Source organism: Spea bombifrons, chromosome 1 (assembly GCF_027358695.1).
Source record: "Spea bombifrons isolate aSpeBom1 chromosome 1, aSpeBom1.2.pri, whole genome shotgun sequence".
NCBI classification, from domain to species: Eukaryota; Metazoa; Chordata; class Amphibia; order Anura; family Pelobatidae; genus Spea; species Spea bombifrons.
The window spans coordinates 62,072,133-62,090,142 of NC_071087.1; the positions used below are offsets into that span (position 1 = coordinate 62,072,133).

General features: G+C 41.0%; 1 protein-coding gene across 1 annotated transcript in view; it reads right to left on the reverse strand.

The window, feature by feature from the left end:
* MUC16 (mucin 16, cell surface associated) overlaps positions 1 to 7,617 on the reverse strand; it is a 60,768-nt gene extending 53,151 nt beyond the window's left edge. The window contains exons 1-3 of the mRNA XM_053464089.1: positions 7,596 to 7,617; positions 7,092 to 7,151; positions 6,598 to 6,690 (exon numbers count right to left, since the gene is read on the reverse strand). Coding sequence (XP_053320064.1) covers positions 6,598 to 6,690; positions 7,092 to 7,151; positions 7,596 to 7,617 — 175 coding nt within the window. The remainder of the gene's footprint in view (positions 1 to 6,597; positions 6,691 to 7,091; positions 7,152 to 7,595) is intronic.
* Positions 7,618 to 18,010: the final 10,393 nt, after the last annotated feature.

Below are 18,010 nucleotides of genomic sequence, written 5' to 3' on the forward strand. Positions count from 1 at the left end.
GTCAATGGAGTTGTGGTTGTAGCAGCAGTTGTTGTAGTATCTGCAGAAGTTGTTGAAAGCCCTGTTGTTGGAACAGTGGTTGTAGTTGTTTGTGCAGTCGTTGAAGTTGCTATCGTTATTGTTAATGGAGTTGATGATTCAGCTGTTGTTGGTGCCACTGTTGTTGTAGTGTCTGCAACAGTTGTTGAAAGCAATGTTGTTGGAACAGTGGTTGTAGTTGGTGGAATTGTTGAAGTCACTATTGTTGTTAATGGAGTTGTGGTTGATTCAGCTGTTGTTGCAATTCTGGTTGTAGTTGTTGGTACAGTTGTTGAAGTTGCTATCGTTGTTGTTAGTGGACTTGTCGTTGATTCAGCTGTTGTTGATGCTACTGTTGTTACTGGAGCTGTGGTTGTAATAACAGTTGTAGATGTTGCAGGGGTTGTTGATTCACCTGCAGGAGTTGTGGATTCAGCTGTTGTTGTAGTGTCTTCAACAGTTGTTGAAAGCACTGTTGTTGGAACAGTGGTTGTATTTGTTGGTGGAATTGTTGAAATCACTATTGTTGTTAATGGAGTTGTGGTTGATTCAGCTGTTGTTGAAACAGTGGTTGTAGTTGTTGGTGCAGTTGTTGAAGTTGCTACTTGAGTTGTTGTTACTGGAGTTGTGGTTGATTCACGTGTTGTTAATGCCACTGTTGTTAAAGGAGTTGTGGTTGTAGCAGAAGTTGTAGTTGCTGCAACAGTTGTTGAAAGCACTGTTGTTGGAATTGTGGTTGTAGTTGTTGGTACAGTTGTTGAAGTTGCTATTGCTGTTGTTACTGGACTCGTCGTTGATTCAGCTGTTGTTGGTGCTACTTTTGTTACCGGAGCTGTGGTTGTAGTAGCAGTTGTAGTTGTTGCAGGGGTTGTTGATTCATCTATTGTTGAAACAGTGGTTGTAGTTGTTGGTGCAGTTGTTGAAGTTGCTACTTGAGTTGTTGCTACTGGAATTGTAGTTGATTCAGGTGTTGTTGAGGCCACTGTTGTTGTCAATGGAGTTGTGGTTGTAGCAGCAGTTGTTGTAGTATCTGCAGCAGTTGTTGAAAGAACTGTTGTTGGAACAGTGGTTGTAGTTGTTGGTGGAATTGTTGAAGTTACTATTGTTGTTAATGGAGTTGTAGTAGATTTAGCTGTTTTTGATTCAGCTGTTGTTAAAACAGTGGTTGTAGTTTTTGGTGCAGTTGTTGAAGTTGCTATTTGAGTTGTTGTTACTGGAGTTGTGGTTGATTCAGATGTTGTTGATGCCACTGTTGTTGTTAATGGAGTTGTGGTTGTAGCAGCACTTGTAGTTGCTGCAACAGTTGTTGAGAGCACTGTTGTTGGAATCGTGGTTGTAGTTGTTGGTACTGTTGTTGAAGTTGTTATCGTTGTTGTTACTGGACTTGTCGTTAACTCAGCTGTTGATGCCACTGTTGTTACCTGAGCTGTGGTTGTAGTAGCAGTTGTAGTTGTTGCAGGAGTTGTTGATTCAGCTGTTGTTGAAACAGTGGTTGTAGTTGTTGAGGCAGTTGTTGAAGTTGCTACTTGAGTTGTTGTTACTGGAATTGTGGTTGATTCAGGTGTTGTTGAGGCCACTGTTGTTGTCAATGGAGTTGTGGTTGTAGCAGCAGTTGTTGTAGTATCTGCAGAAGTTGTTGAAAGCCCTGTTGTTGGAACAGTGGTTGTAGTTGTTTGTGCAGTCGTTGAAGTTGCTGTCATTATTGTTAATGGAGTTGATGATTCAGCTGTTGTTGGTGCCACTGTTGTTGTAGTGTCTGCAACAGTTGTTGAAAGCAATGCTGTTGGAACAGTGGTTGTAGTTGTTGGTAGAATTGTTGAAGTCACTATTGTTGTTAATGGAGTTGTGGTTGATGCAGCTGTTGTTGCAATTCTGGTTGTAGTTGTTGGTACAGTTGTTGAAGTTGCTATCGTTGTTACTGGACTTGTCGTTGATTCAGCTGTTGTTGATGCTACTGTTGTTACAGGAGCTCTGGTTGTAATAACAGTAGTAGTTGTTGCAGGGGTTGTTGATTCACTTGCAGGAGTTGTTGATTCAGCTGTTGTTGTAGTGTCTGCAACAGTTGTTGAAAGCACTGTTGTTGGAACAGTGGTTGTATTTGTTGGTGGAATTGTTGAAGTCACTATTGTTGTTAATGGAGTTGTGGTTGATTCGGCTGTTGTTGAAACAGTGGTTGTAGTTGTTGGTGCAGTTTTTGAAGTTGCTAATTGAGTTGTTGTTACTGGAGTTGTGGTTGATTCACGTGTTGTTAATGCCACTGTTGTTAATGGAGTTGTGGTTGTAGCAGAAGTTGTAGTTGCTGCAACAGTTGTTGAAAGCACTGTTGTTGGAATTGTGGTTGTAGTTGTTGGTACAGTTGTTGAAGTTGCTATTGCTGTTGTTACTGGACTTGTCGTTGATTCAGCTGTTGTTGGTGCTACTGTTGTTACCGGAGCTGTGGTTGTAGTAGCAGTTGTAGTTGTTGCAGGGGTTGTTGTTTCATCTGTTGTTGAAACAGTGGTTGTAGTTGTTGGTGCAGTTGTTGAAGGCGCTACTTGAGTTGTTGTTACTGGAATTGTGGTTGATTCAGGTGTTGTTGAGGCCACTGTTGTTGTCAATGGAGTTGTGGTTGTAGCAGCAGTTGTTGTAGTATCTGCAGCAGTTGATGAAAGCACTGTTGTTGGAACAGTGGTTGTAGTTGTTGGTGGAATTGTTGAAGTTACTATTGTTGTTAATGGAGTTGTAGTTGATTCAGCTGTTGTTAAAACAATGGTTGTAGTTGTTGGTGCAGTTGTTGAAGTTGCTATTTGAGTTGTTGTTACTGGGGCTGTGGTTGATTCAAGTGTTGTTGATGCCACTGTTGTTGTTAATGGAGTTCTGGTTGTAGCAGCAGTTGTAGTTGCTCCAACAGTTGTTGAGAGCACTGTTGTTGGAATCGTGGTTGTAGTTGTTGGTACTGTTGTTGAAGTTGTTATCGTTGTTGTTACTGGACTTGTCGTTAACTCAGCTGTTGATGCTAATGTTGTTACCTGAGCTGTGGTTGTAGTAGCAGTTGTAGTTGTTGCAGGAGTTGTTGATTCAGCTGTTGTTGAAACAGTGGTTGTAGTTGTTGGGGCAGTTGTTGAAGTTGCTACTTGAGTTGTTGTTACTGGAATTGTGGTTGATTCAGGTGTTGTTGAGGCCACTGTTGTTGTCAATGGAATTGTGGTTGTAGCAGCAGTTGTTATAGTATCTGCAGCAGTTGTTGAAAGCCCTGTTGTTGGAACAGTGGTTGTAGTTGTTTGTGCAGTCGTTGAAGTTGCTATCGTTATTGTTAATGGAGTTGATGATTCAGCTGTTGTTGGTGCCACTGTTGTTGTAGTGTCTGCAACAGTTGTTGAAAGCAATGTTGTTGGAACAGTGGTTGTAGTTGTTGGTGGAATTGTTGAAGTCACTATTGTTGTTAATGGAGTTGTGGTTGATTCAGCAGTTGTTGCAATTCTGGTTGTAGTTGTTGGTACAGTTGTTGAAGTTGCTATCGTTGTTGTTACTGGACTTGTCGTTGATCCAGCTGTTGTTGATGCTACTGTTTTTACTGGAGCTGTGGTTGTAATAACAGTTGTAGTTGTTGCAGGAGTTGTTGATTCACCTGCAGGAGTTGTTGATTCACCTGTTGTTGTAGTGTCTTCAACAGTTGTTGAAAGCACTGTTGTTGGAACAGTGGTTGTATTTGTTGGTGGAATAGTTGAAGTCACTATTGTTGTTAATGGAGTTGTGGTTGATTCAGCTGTTGTTGAAATAGTGGTTGTAGTTGTTGGTGCAGTTGTTGAAGTTGCTATTTGTGTTGTTGTTACTGGAGTTGTGGTTGATTCAGGTGTTGTTGATGCCACTGTTGTTAATGGAGTTGTGGTTGTAGCAGCAGTTGTAGTTGCTGCAACAGTTGTTGAGAGCACTGTTGTTGGAATCGTGGTTGTAGTTGTTGGTACTGTTGTTGAAGTTATTGTTGTTGTTACTGGACTTGTCTTTGACTCAGCTGTTGATGCTACTGTTGTTATCGGAGCTGTGGTTGTAGTAACAGTTGTAGTTGTTGCAGGAGTTGTTGATTCAGCTATTGTTGAAACAGTAGTTGTAGTTGTTGGGGCAGTTGTTGAAGTTGCTACTTGAGTTGTTGTTACTGGAATTGTGGTTGATTCAGGTGTTGCTGAGGCCACTGTTGTTGTCAATGGAGTTGTGGTTGTAGCAGCAGTTGTTGTAGTATCTGCAGCAGTTGTTGAAAGCCCTGTTGTTGAAACAGTGGTTGTAGTTGTTGGTGCAGTTGTTGAAGTTACTATTTGTGTTGTTGTTACTGGAGTTGTGGTTGATTCAGGTGTTGTTGATGCCACTGTTGTTAATGGAGTTGTGGTTGTAGCAGCAGTTGTTGTAGTATCTGCAGCAGTTGTTGAAAACCCTGTTGTTGGAACAGTGGTTGTAGTTGTTTGTGCAGTCGTTGAAGTTGCTATCGTTATTGTTAATGGAGTTGATGATGCAGCTGTTGTTGGTTCCACTGTTGTTGTAGTGTCTGCAACAGTTGGTGAAAGCAATGTTGTTAGAACAGTGGTTGTAGTTGTTGGTGGAATTGTTGAAGTCACTATTGTTGTTAATGGAGTTGTGGTTGATTCAGCTGTTGTTGAAATAGTGGTTGTAGTTGTTGGTGCAGTTGTTGAAGTTGCTATTTGTGTTGTTGTTACTGGAGTTGTGGTTGATTCAGGTGTGGTTGATGCCCCTGTTGTTAATGGATTTGTGGTTGTAGCAGCAGTTGTAGTTGCTGCAACAGTTGTTGAAAGCACTGTTGTTGGAATTGTGGTTGTAGTTGTTGGTACAGTTGTTGAAGTTGCTATCGCTGTTGTTACTGGACTTGTCGTTGATTCATCTGTTGTTGATGCTACTGTTGTTACCGGAGCTGTGGTTGTAGTAGCAGTTGTAGTTGTTGCAGGGGTTGTTGAATCAGCTGTTGTTGAAACAGTGGATGTAGTTGTTGGTGCAGTTGTTGAAATTGCTACTTGAGTTGCTGTTACTGGAATTGTGGTTGATTCAGGTTTTGTTGAGGCCTCTGTTGTTGTCAATGGAGTTGTGGTTGTAGCACCAGTTGTTGTAGTATCTGCAGCAGTTGTTGAAAGCCCTGTTGTTGGAACAGTGGTTGTAGTTGTTTGTGCAGTCATTGAAGTTGCTATCGTTATTTTTAATGGAGTTGATGATTCAGCTGTTGTTGGTGCCACTGTTGTTGTAGTGTCTGCAACAGTTGTTGAGAGCACTGTTGTTGGAACAGTGGTTGTAGTTGTTGGTGCAGTTGTTGAAGTTGCTATTTGTGTTGTTGGTACAGAAATTGTGGTTGATTCAGGTGTTGTTGATGCCACTGTTGTTGCTAGTGGAGTTGTGGTTGCAGCAGCAGTTGTAGTTGCTGCAGCAGTTGTTGAAAGCTCTGTTGTTGGAATTGTGGTTGTAGTTGTTGGTACAGTTGTTGAAGTTGCTATTTGTGTTGTTGTTACTGGTGTTGTGGTTGATTCAGGTGTTGTAGATGCCACTGTTGTTAATGGAGTTGTGGTTGTGGCAGCAGTTGTAGTTGCTGCAACAGTTGTTGAAAGCACTCTTGTTGGAATTGTGGTTGTAGTTGTTGGTACAGTTGTTGAAGTTGCTGTCGCTGTTGTTACTGGACTTGTCGTTGATTCAGCTCCTGTTGATGCTACTGTTGTTACCAGAGCTGTGATTGTAGTAGCAGTTGTAGTTGTTGCAGGGGTTGTTGATTCAGCTGTTGTTGAAACAGTGGTTGTAGTTGTTGGTGCAGTTGTTGAAGTTGCTTTTTGTGTTGTTACTGGAGTTGTGGCTGATTCAGGTGTTTTTGATGCCACTGTTGTTGTTAATGGAGTTGTGGTTGTAGCAGCAGTTGTTGTAGTATCTGCAGCAGTTGTTGAAAGCACTGTTGTTGGAATACTGGTCATAGTTGTTGGTGCAGTCGTTGAAGATCCTATCATTGTTGTTAATGGAGTTGATGCCACTGTTGTTGTAGTGTCTGCAACAGTTGTTGAAAGCACTGTTGTTGGAACAGTAGTTGTAGTTTTTGGTGCAGTTGTTAAAGTCGAAATTATTGTTGTTGTCACTGGAGTTGTGGTTGATTCAGATGTTTTTGATGCCACTGTTGTTGTTAACGGAGCTGTGTGTGCGTCTTCAATAATATAGTAAAAGAGATTTTGTATGTGCATTCCAGGCATGAACAGGTAGATTCCCTCCATAAAGCCCCAAGATTTCCCTTCCCGCCATGACGATGGACAGTAATACTTCCAAAGGTGTACTTAGAAACTGACTATGTATTTGATTTTTTAAGATAATTCTTAAACCTGCTCTATAAGTCTAGCTATGTATATATCTTCCATGTAATTTTCAATGCATACTGTATCACCTTATACCTCTATCAGGTTACCTGTATGATAGGACATACACACTGTTTGGAAGAAAAATACTATTACTTTAGAAAACACCTTTCAACCATGCATAAAATAACATTATTGTTTCCTGCTTTATTTAATGTGAATATTTTCTCTCTAGAAATGAATACAAAGCATAATTTGCATGGAAATTCAGACTTACCTGTGGTGCTTTGTGTAGTCAATAATGTTGTTGTGTTTACAGGAGACTGGTTTACTGGATTTTCTGTGACTGGCTGTATAACCGGCTCAGTTTCTGTTAAACATATTTGATAACACATGAGATTATAAAAAATACAAGAGCCCAGTGTTTTTATAGCCCTTTCCAAACATTTTGGTAAAAAAAACCTTTATTCATCTAGATTTGCTTGTTTTTCTTTTTGACTAATTAAATTCAATCAAAAAATAAAAAATCTGTATTAATATGAAATGCTAATATGACATCTAAAATCAATTTATTTTTATTGGTGTGACTGTATATTTTACAGTCTTTAAAAGATGACATACTACCACAAACATATACTGTAGTAAATTTTTCCAAGGGATCATATTATTATTTGTTTTCATTTGAATTCACAAAAGTCTTATGGCAATTTGTAACCTTTAAAGAAAACCAAACCAGATAAAATATTGGAAATATATGTAATGTAAACATACCAATTGAAGAAACTGTGGTCGTGCTTTTGGTAGTTGGTACAATTGTTGATGAGATTGCAGCTGAAAATTGTAATAAATTAGTAACTGGCAAAACAAAGATGTATGATACAGAAATCAACTTTTATATCAAAGTTTGTTTTTAAAATAAATAGTGCCTGCTTTTGGCAAGGAAAAGATGGGGACATAAAAAAACAGTAAAAACCTAATTAAGAACAAGAGGGTGTGATCTAAACTAAGAGGGTGAATAACTGATGTTATTTGTATTGATGTATTATTTTTTTAGTGAACAAATCATCATTAACCATCATAGAATATTTTAAATATAATTAACCAAGAGTACTAACAATTCTGGGATACATTGTATACATTTGGAAATGTACACAAAGCAATTTTTTGATTTTCAAATCATTTTTAGATAGCTAATAAGTTGATGCTTGATGCATTACTGCTTGCTCAAAATGCAACCATTGACATAGCATAGCTTGGCATAAATTGGAAACTCACCCTCTAGATATTTAATGTGCATTAGTTGCCTTAACCATATGACCATATCACATCACTACCAGGAATGTGTATGTTTTAACTGGTCATCCAAACTGTATTGAGTAAGATTACAGCCAATACCAAAGTTTGGAAAACCAATATGTTTGGATCTACATTTGTACCATTTAATCAAATCACTGGTCTCACCTGTTGTTGAAACAGTGGTTGTAGTTGTTGGTGCACTTGTTGAAGTTGCTATTTGAGTTGTTGTTACTGGAATTGTGGTTGATTCAGGTGTTGTTGAGGCCACTGACGTTGTCAATGGAGTTGTGGTTGTAGCAGCAGTTGTAGTATCTGCAGCAGTTGTTGAAAGCACTGTTGTTGGAACAGTGGTCGTAGTTGTTGGTGCAGTCGTTGAAGTTGCTATCGTTGTTGTTAATTGAGTTGATGATTCAGCTGTTGTTGAAACAGTGGTTGTAGTTGTTGGTGCAGTTGTTGAAGTTGCTACTTGAGTTGTTGTTACAGGAATTGTGGTTGATTCAGGTGTTGTTGAGGCCACTGTCGTTGTCAATGGAGTTGTGGTTGTAGCAGCAGTTGTTGTAGTATCTGCAGCAGTTGTTGAAGGCACTGTTGTTGGAACAGTGGTCGTAGTTGTTGGTGCAGTCGTTGAAGTTGCTATTGTTGTTGTTAATGGAGTTGTAGTTGATTCAGCTGTTGTTGATTCAGCTGTTGTTGTAACAGTGGTTGTAGTTGTTGGTGCAGTTGTTGAAGTTGCTACTTGAGTTGTTGTTACTGGAATTGTAGTTGATTCAGGTGTTGTTGAGGCCACTGTTGTTGTCAATGGAGTTGTGGTTGTAGCAGCAGTTGTAGTTGCTGCAACAGTTGTTGAGAGCACTGTTGTTGGAATCGTGGTTGTAGTTGTTGGTACTGTTGTTGAAGTTGCTATAGTTGTTGTTCCTGGACTTGTCGTTGACTCAGCTGTTGATGCTACTGTTGTTACCGGAGCTGTGGTTGTAGTGGCAGTTGTTGCAGGAGTTGTTGATACAGTGGTTGTAGTTGTTGGTGCAGTTGTTGAAGTTGCTACTTGAGTTGTTGTTATTGGAATTGTAGTTGATTCAGGTATTGTTGAGGCCACTGTTATTGTCAATGGAGTTGTGGTTGTAGCAGCAGTTGTAGTATCTGCAGCAGTTGTTGAAAGCACTGTTGTTGGAACAGTGGTCGTAGATGTTGGTGCAGTCGTTGAAGTTGCTATCGTTGTTGTTAATTGAGTTGATGATTCAGCTGTTGTTGGTGCCACTGTTGTTGTAGTGTCTGCAACAGTTGTTGAAAGCACTGTTGTTGGAACAGTGGTTGTAGTTGTTGGTGGAATTGTTGAAGTTACTATTGTTGTTAATGGCACTGTTGTTGATTCAGCTGTTGTTAAAACAGTGGTTGTAGTTGTTGGTGCAGTTGTTGAACTTGCTACTTGAGTTGTTGTTACTGGAATTGTAGTTGATTCAGGTGTTGTTGAGGACACTGTTGTTGTCAATGGAGTTGTGGTTGTAGCAGCAGTTGTAGTTGCTGCAACAGTTGTTGAGAGCACTGTTGTTGGAATCGTGGTTGTAGTTGTTGGTACTGTTGTTGAAGTTGCTATCGTTGTTGTTACTGGACTTGTCGTTGACTCAGCTGTTGATGCTACTGTTGTTACCGGAGCTGTGGTTGTAGTGGCAGTTGTAGTTGTTGCAGGAGTTGTTGATACAGTGGTTGTAGTTGTTGGTGCAGTTGTTGAAGTTGCTACTTGAGTTGTTGTTACTGGAATTGTGGTTGATTCAGGTGTTGTTGAGGCCACTGTCGTTGTCAATGGAGTTGTGGTTGTAGCAGCAGTTGTAGTATCTGCAGCAGTTGTTGAAAGCACTGTTGTTGGAACAGTGGTCGTAGTTGTTGGTGCAGTTGTTGAAGTTGCTACTTGAGTTGTTGTTACTGGAATTGTGGTTGATTCAGGTGTTGTTGAGGCCACTGTCGTTGTCAATGGAGTTGTGGTTGTAGCAGCAGTTGTAGTATCTGCAGCAGTTGTTGAAAGCACTGTTGTTGGAACAGTGGTCGTAGTTGTTGGTGCAGTCGTTGAAGTTGCTATCGTTGTTGTTAATTGAGTTGATGATTCAGCTGTTGTTGAAACAGTGGTTGTAGTTGTTGGTGCAGTTGTTGAAGTTGCTACTTGAGTTGTTGTTACTGGAATTGTGGTTGATTCAGGTGTTGTTGAGGCCACTGTCGTTGTCAATGGAGTTTTGGTTGTAGCAGCAGTTGTTGTAGTATCTGCAGCAGTTGTGGAAGGCACTGTTGTTGGAACAGTGGTCGTAGTTGTTGGTGCAGTCGTTGAAGTTGCTATTGTTGTTAATGAAGTTGTAGCTGATTCAGCTGTTGTTGATTCAGCTGTTGTTATAACAGTGGTTGTAGTTGTTGGTGCAGTTGTTGAAGTTGCTACTTGAGTTGTTGTTACTGGAATTGTAGTTGATTCAGGTGTTGTTGAGGCCACTGTTGTTGTCAATGGAGTTGTGGTTGCAGCAGCAGTTGTAGTTTCTGCAACAGTTGTTGAGAGCACTGTTGTTTGAATCGTGGTTGTAGTTGTTGGTACTGTTGTTGAAGATGCTATAGTTGTTGTTACTGGACTTGTCGTTGACTCAGCTGTTGATGCTACTGTTGTTACCGGAGCTGTGGTTGTAGTGGCAGTTGTAGTTGTTGCAGGAGTTGTTGATACTGTGGTTGTAGTTGTTGGTGCAGTTGTTGAAGTTGCTACTTGAGTTGTTGTTTCTGGAATTGTGGTTGATTCAGGTGTTGTTGAGGCCACTGTCGTTGTAAATGGAGTTGTGGTTGTAGCAGCAGTTGTAGTATCTGCAGCAGTTGTTGAAAGCACTGTTGTTGGAACAGTGGTCGTAGTTGTTGGTGCAGTCGTTGAAGTTGCTATCGTTGTTGTAAATTGAGTTGATGATTCACCTGTTGTTGAAACAGTGGTTGTAGTTGTTGGTGCAGTCGTTGAAGTTGCTATTGTTGTTGTTAATGGAGTTGATGATTCAGCTGTTGTTGGTGCCACTGTTGTTCTAGTGTCTGCAAGAGATGTTGAAGGCACTGTTGTTGGAACAGTGGTTGTAGTTGTTGGTGGAATTGTTGAAGTTACTATTGTTGTTAATGGAGTTGTAGTTGATTCAGCTGTTGTTGATGCAGCTGTTGTTATAACAGTGGTTGTAGTTGTTGGTGCAGTTGTTGAAGTTGCTACTTGAGTTGTTGTTACTGGAATTGTAGTTGATTCAGGTGTTGTTGAGGCCACTGTCGTTGTCAATGGAGTTGTGGTTGTAGCAGCAGTTGTTGTAGTATCTGCAGCAGTTGTGGAAGGCACTGTTGTTGGAACAGTGGTCGTAGTTGTTGGTGCAGTCGTTGAAGTTGCTATTGTTGTTAATGGAGTGGTAGTTGATTCAGCTGTTGTTGATTCAGCTGTTGTTATAACAGTGGTTGTAGTTGTTGGTGCAGTTGTTGAAGTTGTTACTTGAGTTGTTGTTACTGGAATTGTAGTTGATTCAGGTATTGTTGAGGACACTGTTGTTGTCAATGGAGTTGTGGTTGTAGCAGCAGTTGTAGTTGCTGCAACAGTTGTTGAGAGCACTGTTGTTGGAATCGTGGTTGTAGTTGTTGGTACTGTTGTTGAAGTTGCTATCGTTGTTGTTACTGGACTTGTCGTTGACTCAGCTGTTGATGCTACTGTTGTTACCGGAGCTGTGGTTGTAGTGGCAGTTGTAGTTGTTGCAGGAGTTGTTGATACAGTGGTTGTAGTTGTTGGTGCAGTTGTTGAAGTTGCTACTTGAGTTGTTGTTATTGGAATTGTGGTTGATTCAGGTGTTGTTGAGGCCACTGTCGTTGTCAATGGAGTTGTGGTTGTAGCAGCAGTTGTAGTATCTGCAGCAGTTGTTGAAAGCACTGTTGTTGGAACAGTGGTCGTAGTTGTTGGTGCAGTCGTTGAAGTTGCTATCGTTGTTGTTAATTGAGTTGATGATTCAGCTGTTGTTGAAACAGTGGTTGTAGTTGTTGGTGGAATTGTTGAAATTACTATTGTTGTTAATGGAGTTGTAGTTGATTCAGCTGTTGTTGATTCAGCTGTTGTTGTAACAGTGGTTGTAGTTGTTGGTGCAGTTGTTGAAGTTGCTACTTGAGTTGTTGTTACTGGAATTGTGGTTGATTCAGGTGTTGTTGAGGCCACTGTCGTTGTCAATGGAGTTGTGGTTGTAGCAGCAGTTGTAGTATCTGCAGCAGTTGTTGAAAGCACTGTTGTTGGAACAGTGGTCGTAGTTGTTGGTGCAGTAGTTGAAGTTGCTATTGTAGTTGTTAATTGAGTTGATGATTCAGCTGTTGTTGAAACAGTGGTTGTAGTTGTTGGTGCAGTTGTTGAAGTTGCTACTTGAGTTGTTGTTACTGGAATTGTGGTTGATTCAGGTGTTGTTGAGGCCACTGTCGTTGTCAATGGAGTTGTGGTTGTAGCAGCAGTTGTTGTAGTATCTGCAGCAGTTGTGGAAGGCACTGTTGTTGGAACAGTGGTCGTAGTTGTTGGTGCAGTCGTTGAAGTTGCTATTGTTGTTAATGGAGTTGTAGTTGATTCAGCTGTTGTTGATTCAGCTGTTGTTATAACAGTGGTTGTAGTTGTTGGTGCAGTTGTTGAAGTTGTTACTTGAGTTGTTGTTACTGGAATTGTAGTTGCTTCAGGTGTTGTTGAGGACACTGTTGTTGTCAATGGAGTTGTGGTTGTAGCAGCAGTTGTAGTTGCTGCAACAGTTGTTGAGAGCACTGTTGTTGGAATCGTGGTTGTAGTTGTTGGTACTGTTGTTGAAGTTGCTATCGTTGTTGTTACTGGACGTGTCGTTGACTCAGCTGTTGATGCTACTGTTGTTACCGGAGCTGTGGTTGTAGTGGCAGTTGTAGTTGTTGCAGGAGTTGTTGATACAGTGGTTGTAGTTGTTGGTGCAGTTGTTGAAGTTGCTACTTGAGTTGTTGTTACTGGAATTATAGTTGATTCAGGTGTTGTTGAGGCCACTGTCGTTGTCAATGGAGTTGTGGTTGTAGCAGCAGTTGTAGTATCTGCAGCAGTTGTTGAAAGCACTGTTGTTGGATCAGTGGTCGTAGTTGTTGGTGCAGTCGTTGAAGTTGCTATCGTTGTTGTTAATTGAGTTGATGATTCAGCTGTTGTTGAAACAGTGGTTGTAGTTGTTGGTGGAATTGTTGAAGTTACTATTGTTGTTAATGGAGTTGTAGTTGATTCAGCTGTTGTTGATTCAGCTGTTGTTATAACAGTGGTTGTAGTTGTTGGTGCAGTTGTTGAAGTTGCTACTTGAGTTGTTGTTACTGGAATTGTGGTTGATTCAGGTGTTGTTGAGGCCACTGTCGTTGTCAATGGAGTTGTGGTTGTAGCAGCAGTTGTAGTATCTGCAGCAGTTGTTGAAAGCACTGTTGTTGGAACAGTGGTCGTAGTTGTTGGTGCAGTCGTTGAAGTTGCTATCGTTGTTGTTAATTGAGTTGATGATTCAGCTGTTGTTGAAACAGTGGTTGTAGTTGTTGGTGGAATTGTTGAAGTTACTATTGTTGTTAATGGAGTTGTAGTTGATTCAGCTGTTGTTGATTCAGCTGTTGTTATAACAGTGGTTGTAGTTGTTGGTGCAGTTGTTGAAGTTGCTTCTTGAGTTGTTGTTACTGGAATTGTGGTTGATTCAGGTGTTGTTGAGGCCACTGTCGTTGTCAATGGAGTTGTGGTTGTAGCAGCAGTTGTAGTATCTGCAGCAGTTGTTGAAAGCACTGTTGTTGGAACAGTGGTCGTAGTTGTTGTTGCAGTCGTTGAAGTTGCTATTGTTGTTGTTAATGGAGTTGATGATTCAGCTGTTGTTGGTGCCACTGTTGTTGTAGTGTCTGCAAGAGATGTTGAAGGCACTGTTGTTGAAACAGTGGTTGTAGTTGCTGGTGGAATTGTTGAAGTTACTATTGTTGTTAATGGAGTTGTAGTTGATTCAGCTGCTGTTGATTCAGCTGTTGTTATAACAGTGGTTGTAGTTGTTGGTGCAGTTGTTGAAGTTGCTACTTGAGTTGTTGTTACTGGAATTGTAGTTGATTCAGGTGTTGTTGAGGACACTGTTGTTGTCAATGGAGTTGTGGTTGTAGCAGCAGTTGTAGTTGCTGCAACAGTTGTTGAGAGCACTGTTGTTGGAATCGTGGTTGTAGTTGTTGGTACTGTTGTTGAAGTTGCTATCGTTGTTGTTACTGGACTTGTCGTTGACTCAGCTGTTGATGCTACTGTTGTTACCGGAGCTGTGGTTGTAGTGGCAGTTGTAGTTGTTGCAGGAGTTGTTGATACAGTGGTTGTAGTTGTTGGTGCAGTTGTTGAAGTTGCTACTTGAGTTGTTGTTATTGGAATTGTGGTTGATTCAGGTGTTGTTGAGGCCACTGTCGTTGTCAATGGAGTTGTGGTTATAGCAGCAGTTGTAGTATCTGCAGCAGTTGTTGAAAGCACTGTTGTTGGAACAGTGGTCGTAGTTGTTGGTGCAGTCGTTGAAGTTGCTATCGTTGTTGTTAATTGAGTTGATGATTCAGCTGTTGTTGAAACAGTGGTTGTAGTTGTTGGTGCAGTTGTTGAAGTTGCTACTTGAGTTGTTGTTACTGGAATTGTGGTTGATTCAGGTGTTGTTGAGGCCACTGTCGTTGTCAATGGAGTTGTGGTTGTAGCAGCAGTTGTAGTATCTGCAGCAGTTGTTGAAAGCACTGTTGTTGGAACAGTGGTCGTAGTTGTTGGTGCAGTCGTTGAAGTTGCTATCGTTGTTGTTAATTGAGTTGATGATTCAGCTGTTGTTGAAACAGTGGTTGTAGTTGTTGGTGGAATTGTTGAAATTACTATTGTTGTTAATGGAGTTGTAGTTGATTCAGCTGTTGTTGATTCAGCTGTTGTTGTAACAGTGGTTGTAGTTGTTGGTGCAGTTGTTGAAGTTGCTACTTGAGTTGTTGTTACTGGAATTGTGGTTGATTCAGGTGTTGTTGAGGCCACTGTCGTTGTCAATGGAGTTGTGGTTGTAGCAGCAGTTGTAGTATCTGCAGCAGTTGTTGAAAGCACTGTTGTTGGAACAGTGGTCGTAGTTGTTGGTGCAGTAGTTGAAGTTGCTATTGTAGTTGTTAATTGAGTTGATGATTCAGCTGTTGTTGAAACAGTGGTTGTAGTTGTTGGTGCAGTTGTTGAAGTTGCTACTTGAGTTGTTGTTACTGGAATTGTGGTTGATTCAGGTGTTGTTGAGGCCACTGTCGTTGTCAATGGAGTTGTGGTTGTAGCAGCAGTTGTTGTAGTATCTGCAGCAGTTGTGGAAGGCACTGTTGTTGGAACAGTGGTCGTAGTTGTTGGTGCAGTCGTTGAAGTTGCTATTGTTGTTAATGGAGTTGTAGTTGATTCAGCTGTTGTTGATTCAGCTGTTGTTATAACAGTGGTTGTAGTTGTTGGTGCAGTTGTTGAAGTTGTTACTTGAGTTGTTGTTACTGGAATTGTAGTTGCTTCAGGTGTTGTTGAGGACACTGTTGTTGTCAATGGAGTTGTGGTTGTAGCAGCAGTTGTAGTTGCTGCAACAGTTGTTGAGAGCACTGTTGTTGGAATCGTGGTTGTAGTTGTTGGTACTGTTGTTGAAGTTGCTATCGTTGTTGTTACTGGACGTGTCGTTGACTCAGCTGTTGATGCTACTGTTGTTACCGGAGCTGTGGTTGTAGTGGCAGTTGTAGTTGTTGCAGGAGTTGTTGATACAGTGGTTGTAGTTGTTGGTGCAGTTGTTGAAGTTGCTACTTGAGTTGTTGTTACTGGAATTATAGTTGATTCAGGTGTTGTTGAGGCCACTGTCGTTGTCAATGGAGTTGTGGTTGTAGCAGCAGTTGTAGTATCTGCAGCAGTTGTTGAAAGCACTGTTGTTGGATCAGTGGTCGTAGTTGTTGGTGCAGTCGTTGAAGTTGCTATCGTTGTTGTTAATTGAGTTGATGATTCAGCTGTTGTTGAAACAGTGGTTGTAGTTGTTGGTGGAATTGTTGAAGTTACTATTGTTGTTAATGGAGTTGTAGTTGATTCAGCTGTTGTTGATTCAGCTGTTGTTATAACAGTGGTTGTAGTTGTTGGTGCAGTTGTTGAAGTTGCTACTTGAGTTGTTGTTACTGGAATTGTGGTTGATTCAGGTGTTGTTGAGGCCACTGTCGTTGTCAATGGAGTTGTGGTTGTAGCAGCAGTTGTAGTATCTGCAGCAGTTGTTGAAAGCACTGTTGTTGGAACAGTGGTCGTAGTTGTTGGTGCAGTCGTTGAAGTTGCTATCGTTGTTGTTAATTGAGTTGATGATTCAGCTGTTGTTGAAACAGTGGTTGTAGTTGTTGGTGGAATTGTTGAAGTTACTATTGTTGTTAATGGAGTTGTAGTTGATTCAGCTGTTGTTGATTCAGCTGTTGTTATAACAGTGGTTGTAGTTGTTGGTGCAGTTGTTGAAGTTGCTTCTTGAGTTGTTGTTACTGGAATTGTGGTTGATTCAGGTGTTGTTGAGGCCACTGTCGTTGTCAATGGAGTTGTGGTTGTAGCAGCAGTTGTAGTATCTGCAGCAGTTGTTGAAAGCACTGTTGTTGGAACAGTGGTCGTAGTTGTTGTTGCAGTCGTTGAAGTTGCTATTGTTGTTGTTAATGGAGTTGATGATTCAGCTGTTGTTGGTGCCACTGTTGTTGTAGTGTCTGCAAGAGATGTTGAAGGCACTGTTGTTGAAACAGTGGTTGTAGTTGCTGGTGGAATTGTTGAAGTTACTATTGTTGTTAATGGAGTTGTAGTTGATTCAGCTGCTGTTGATTCAGCTGTTGTTATAACAGTGGTTGTAGTTGTTGGTGCAGTTGTTGAAGTTGCTACTTGAGTTGTTGTTACTGGAATTGTAGTTGATTCAGGTGTTGTTGAGGACACTGTTGTTGTCAATGGAGTTGTGGTTGTAGCAGCAGTTGTAGTTGCTGCAACAGTTGTTGAGAGCACTGTTGTTGGAATCGTGGTTGTAGTTGTTGGTACTGTTGTTGAAGTTGCTATCGTTGTTGTTACTGGACTTGTCGTTGACTCAGCTGTTGATGCTACTGTTGTTACCGGAGCTGTGGTTGTAGTGGCAGTTGTAGTTGTTGCAGGAGTTGTTGATACAGTGGTTGTAGTTGTTGGTGCAGTTGTTGAAGTTGCTACTTGAGTTGTTGTTATTGGAATTGTGGTTGATTCAGGTGTTGTTGAGGCCACTGTCGTTGTCAATGGAGTTGTGGTTATAGCAGCAGTTGTAGTATCTGCAGCAGTTGTTGAAAGCACTGTTGTTGGAACAGTGGTCGTAGTTGTTGGTGCAGTCGTTGAAGTTGCTATCGTTGTTGTTAATTGAGTTGATGATTCAGCTGTTGTTGAAACAGTGGTTGTAGTTGTTGGTGCAGTTGTTGAAGTTGCTACTTGAGTTGTTGTTACTGGAATTGTGGTTGATTCAGGTGTTGTTGAGGCCACTGTCGTTGTCAATGGAGTTGTGGTTGTAGCAGCAGTTGTTGTAGTATCTGCAGCAGTTGTTGAAGGCACTGTTGTTGGAACAGTGGTCATAGTTGTTGGTGCAGTCGTTGAAGTTGCTATTGTTGTTGTTAATGGAGTTGATGATTCATCTGTTGTTGGTGCCACTGTTGTTGTAGTGTCTGCAAGAGATGTTGAAGGCACTGTTGTTGAAACAGTGGTTGTAGTTGTTGGTGGAATTGTTGAAGTTACTATTGTTGTTAATGGAGTTGTAGTTGATTCAGCTGCTGTTGATTCAGCTGTTGTTATAACAGTGGTTGTAGTTGTTGGTGCAGTTGTTGAAGTTGCTACTTGAGTTGTTGTTACTGGAATTGTAGTTGTTTCAGATGTTGTTGAGGCCACTGTTGTTGTCAATGGAGTTGTGGTTGTAGCAGTAGTTGTAGTATCTGTTGCAGTTGTTGAAAGCACTGTTGTTGGAACAGTGGTCGTAGTTGTTGGTGCAGTTGTTGAAGTTGCTACTTGAGTTGTTGTTACTGGAATTGTAGTTGATTCAGATGTTGTTGAGGCCACTGTTGTTGTCAATGGAGTTGTGGTTGTAGCAGTAGTTGTAGTATCTGTAGCAGTTGTTGAAAGCACTGTTGTTGGAACAGTGGTCGTAGTTGTTGGTGCAGTCGTTGAAGTTGCTATTGTAGTTGTTAATTGAGTTGATGATTCTGCTGTTGTTGAAACAGTGGTTGTAGTTGTTGGTGCAGTTGTTGAAGTTGCTACTTGAGTTGTTGTTACTGGAATTGTGGTTGATTCAGGTGTTGTTGAGGCCACTGTCGTTGTCAATGGAGTTGTGGTTGTAGCAGCAGTTGTTGTAGTATCTGCAGCAGTTGTGGAAGGCACTGTTGTTGGAACAGTGGTCGTAGTTGTTGGT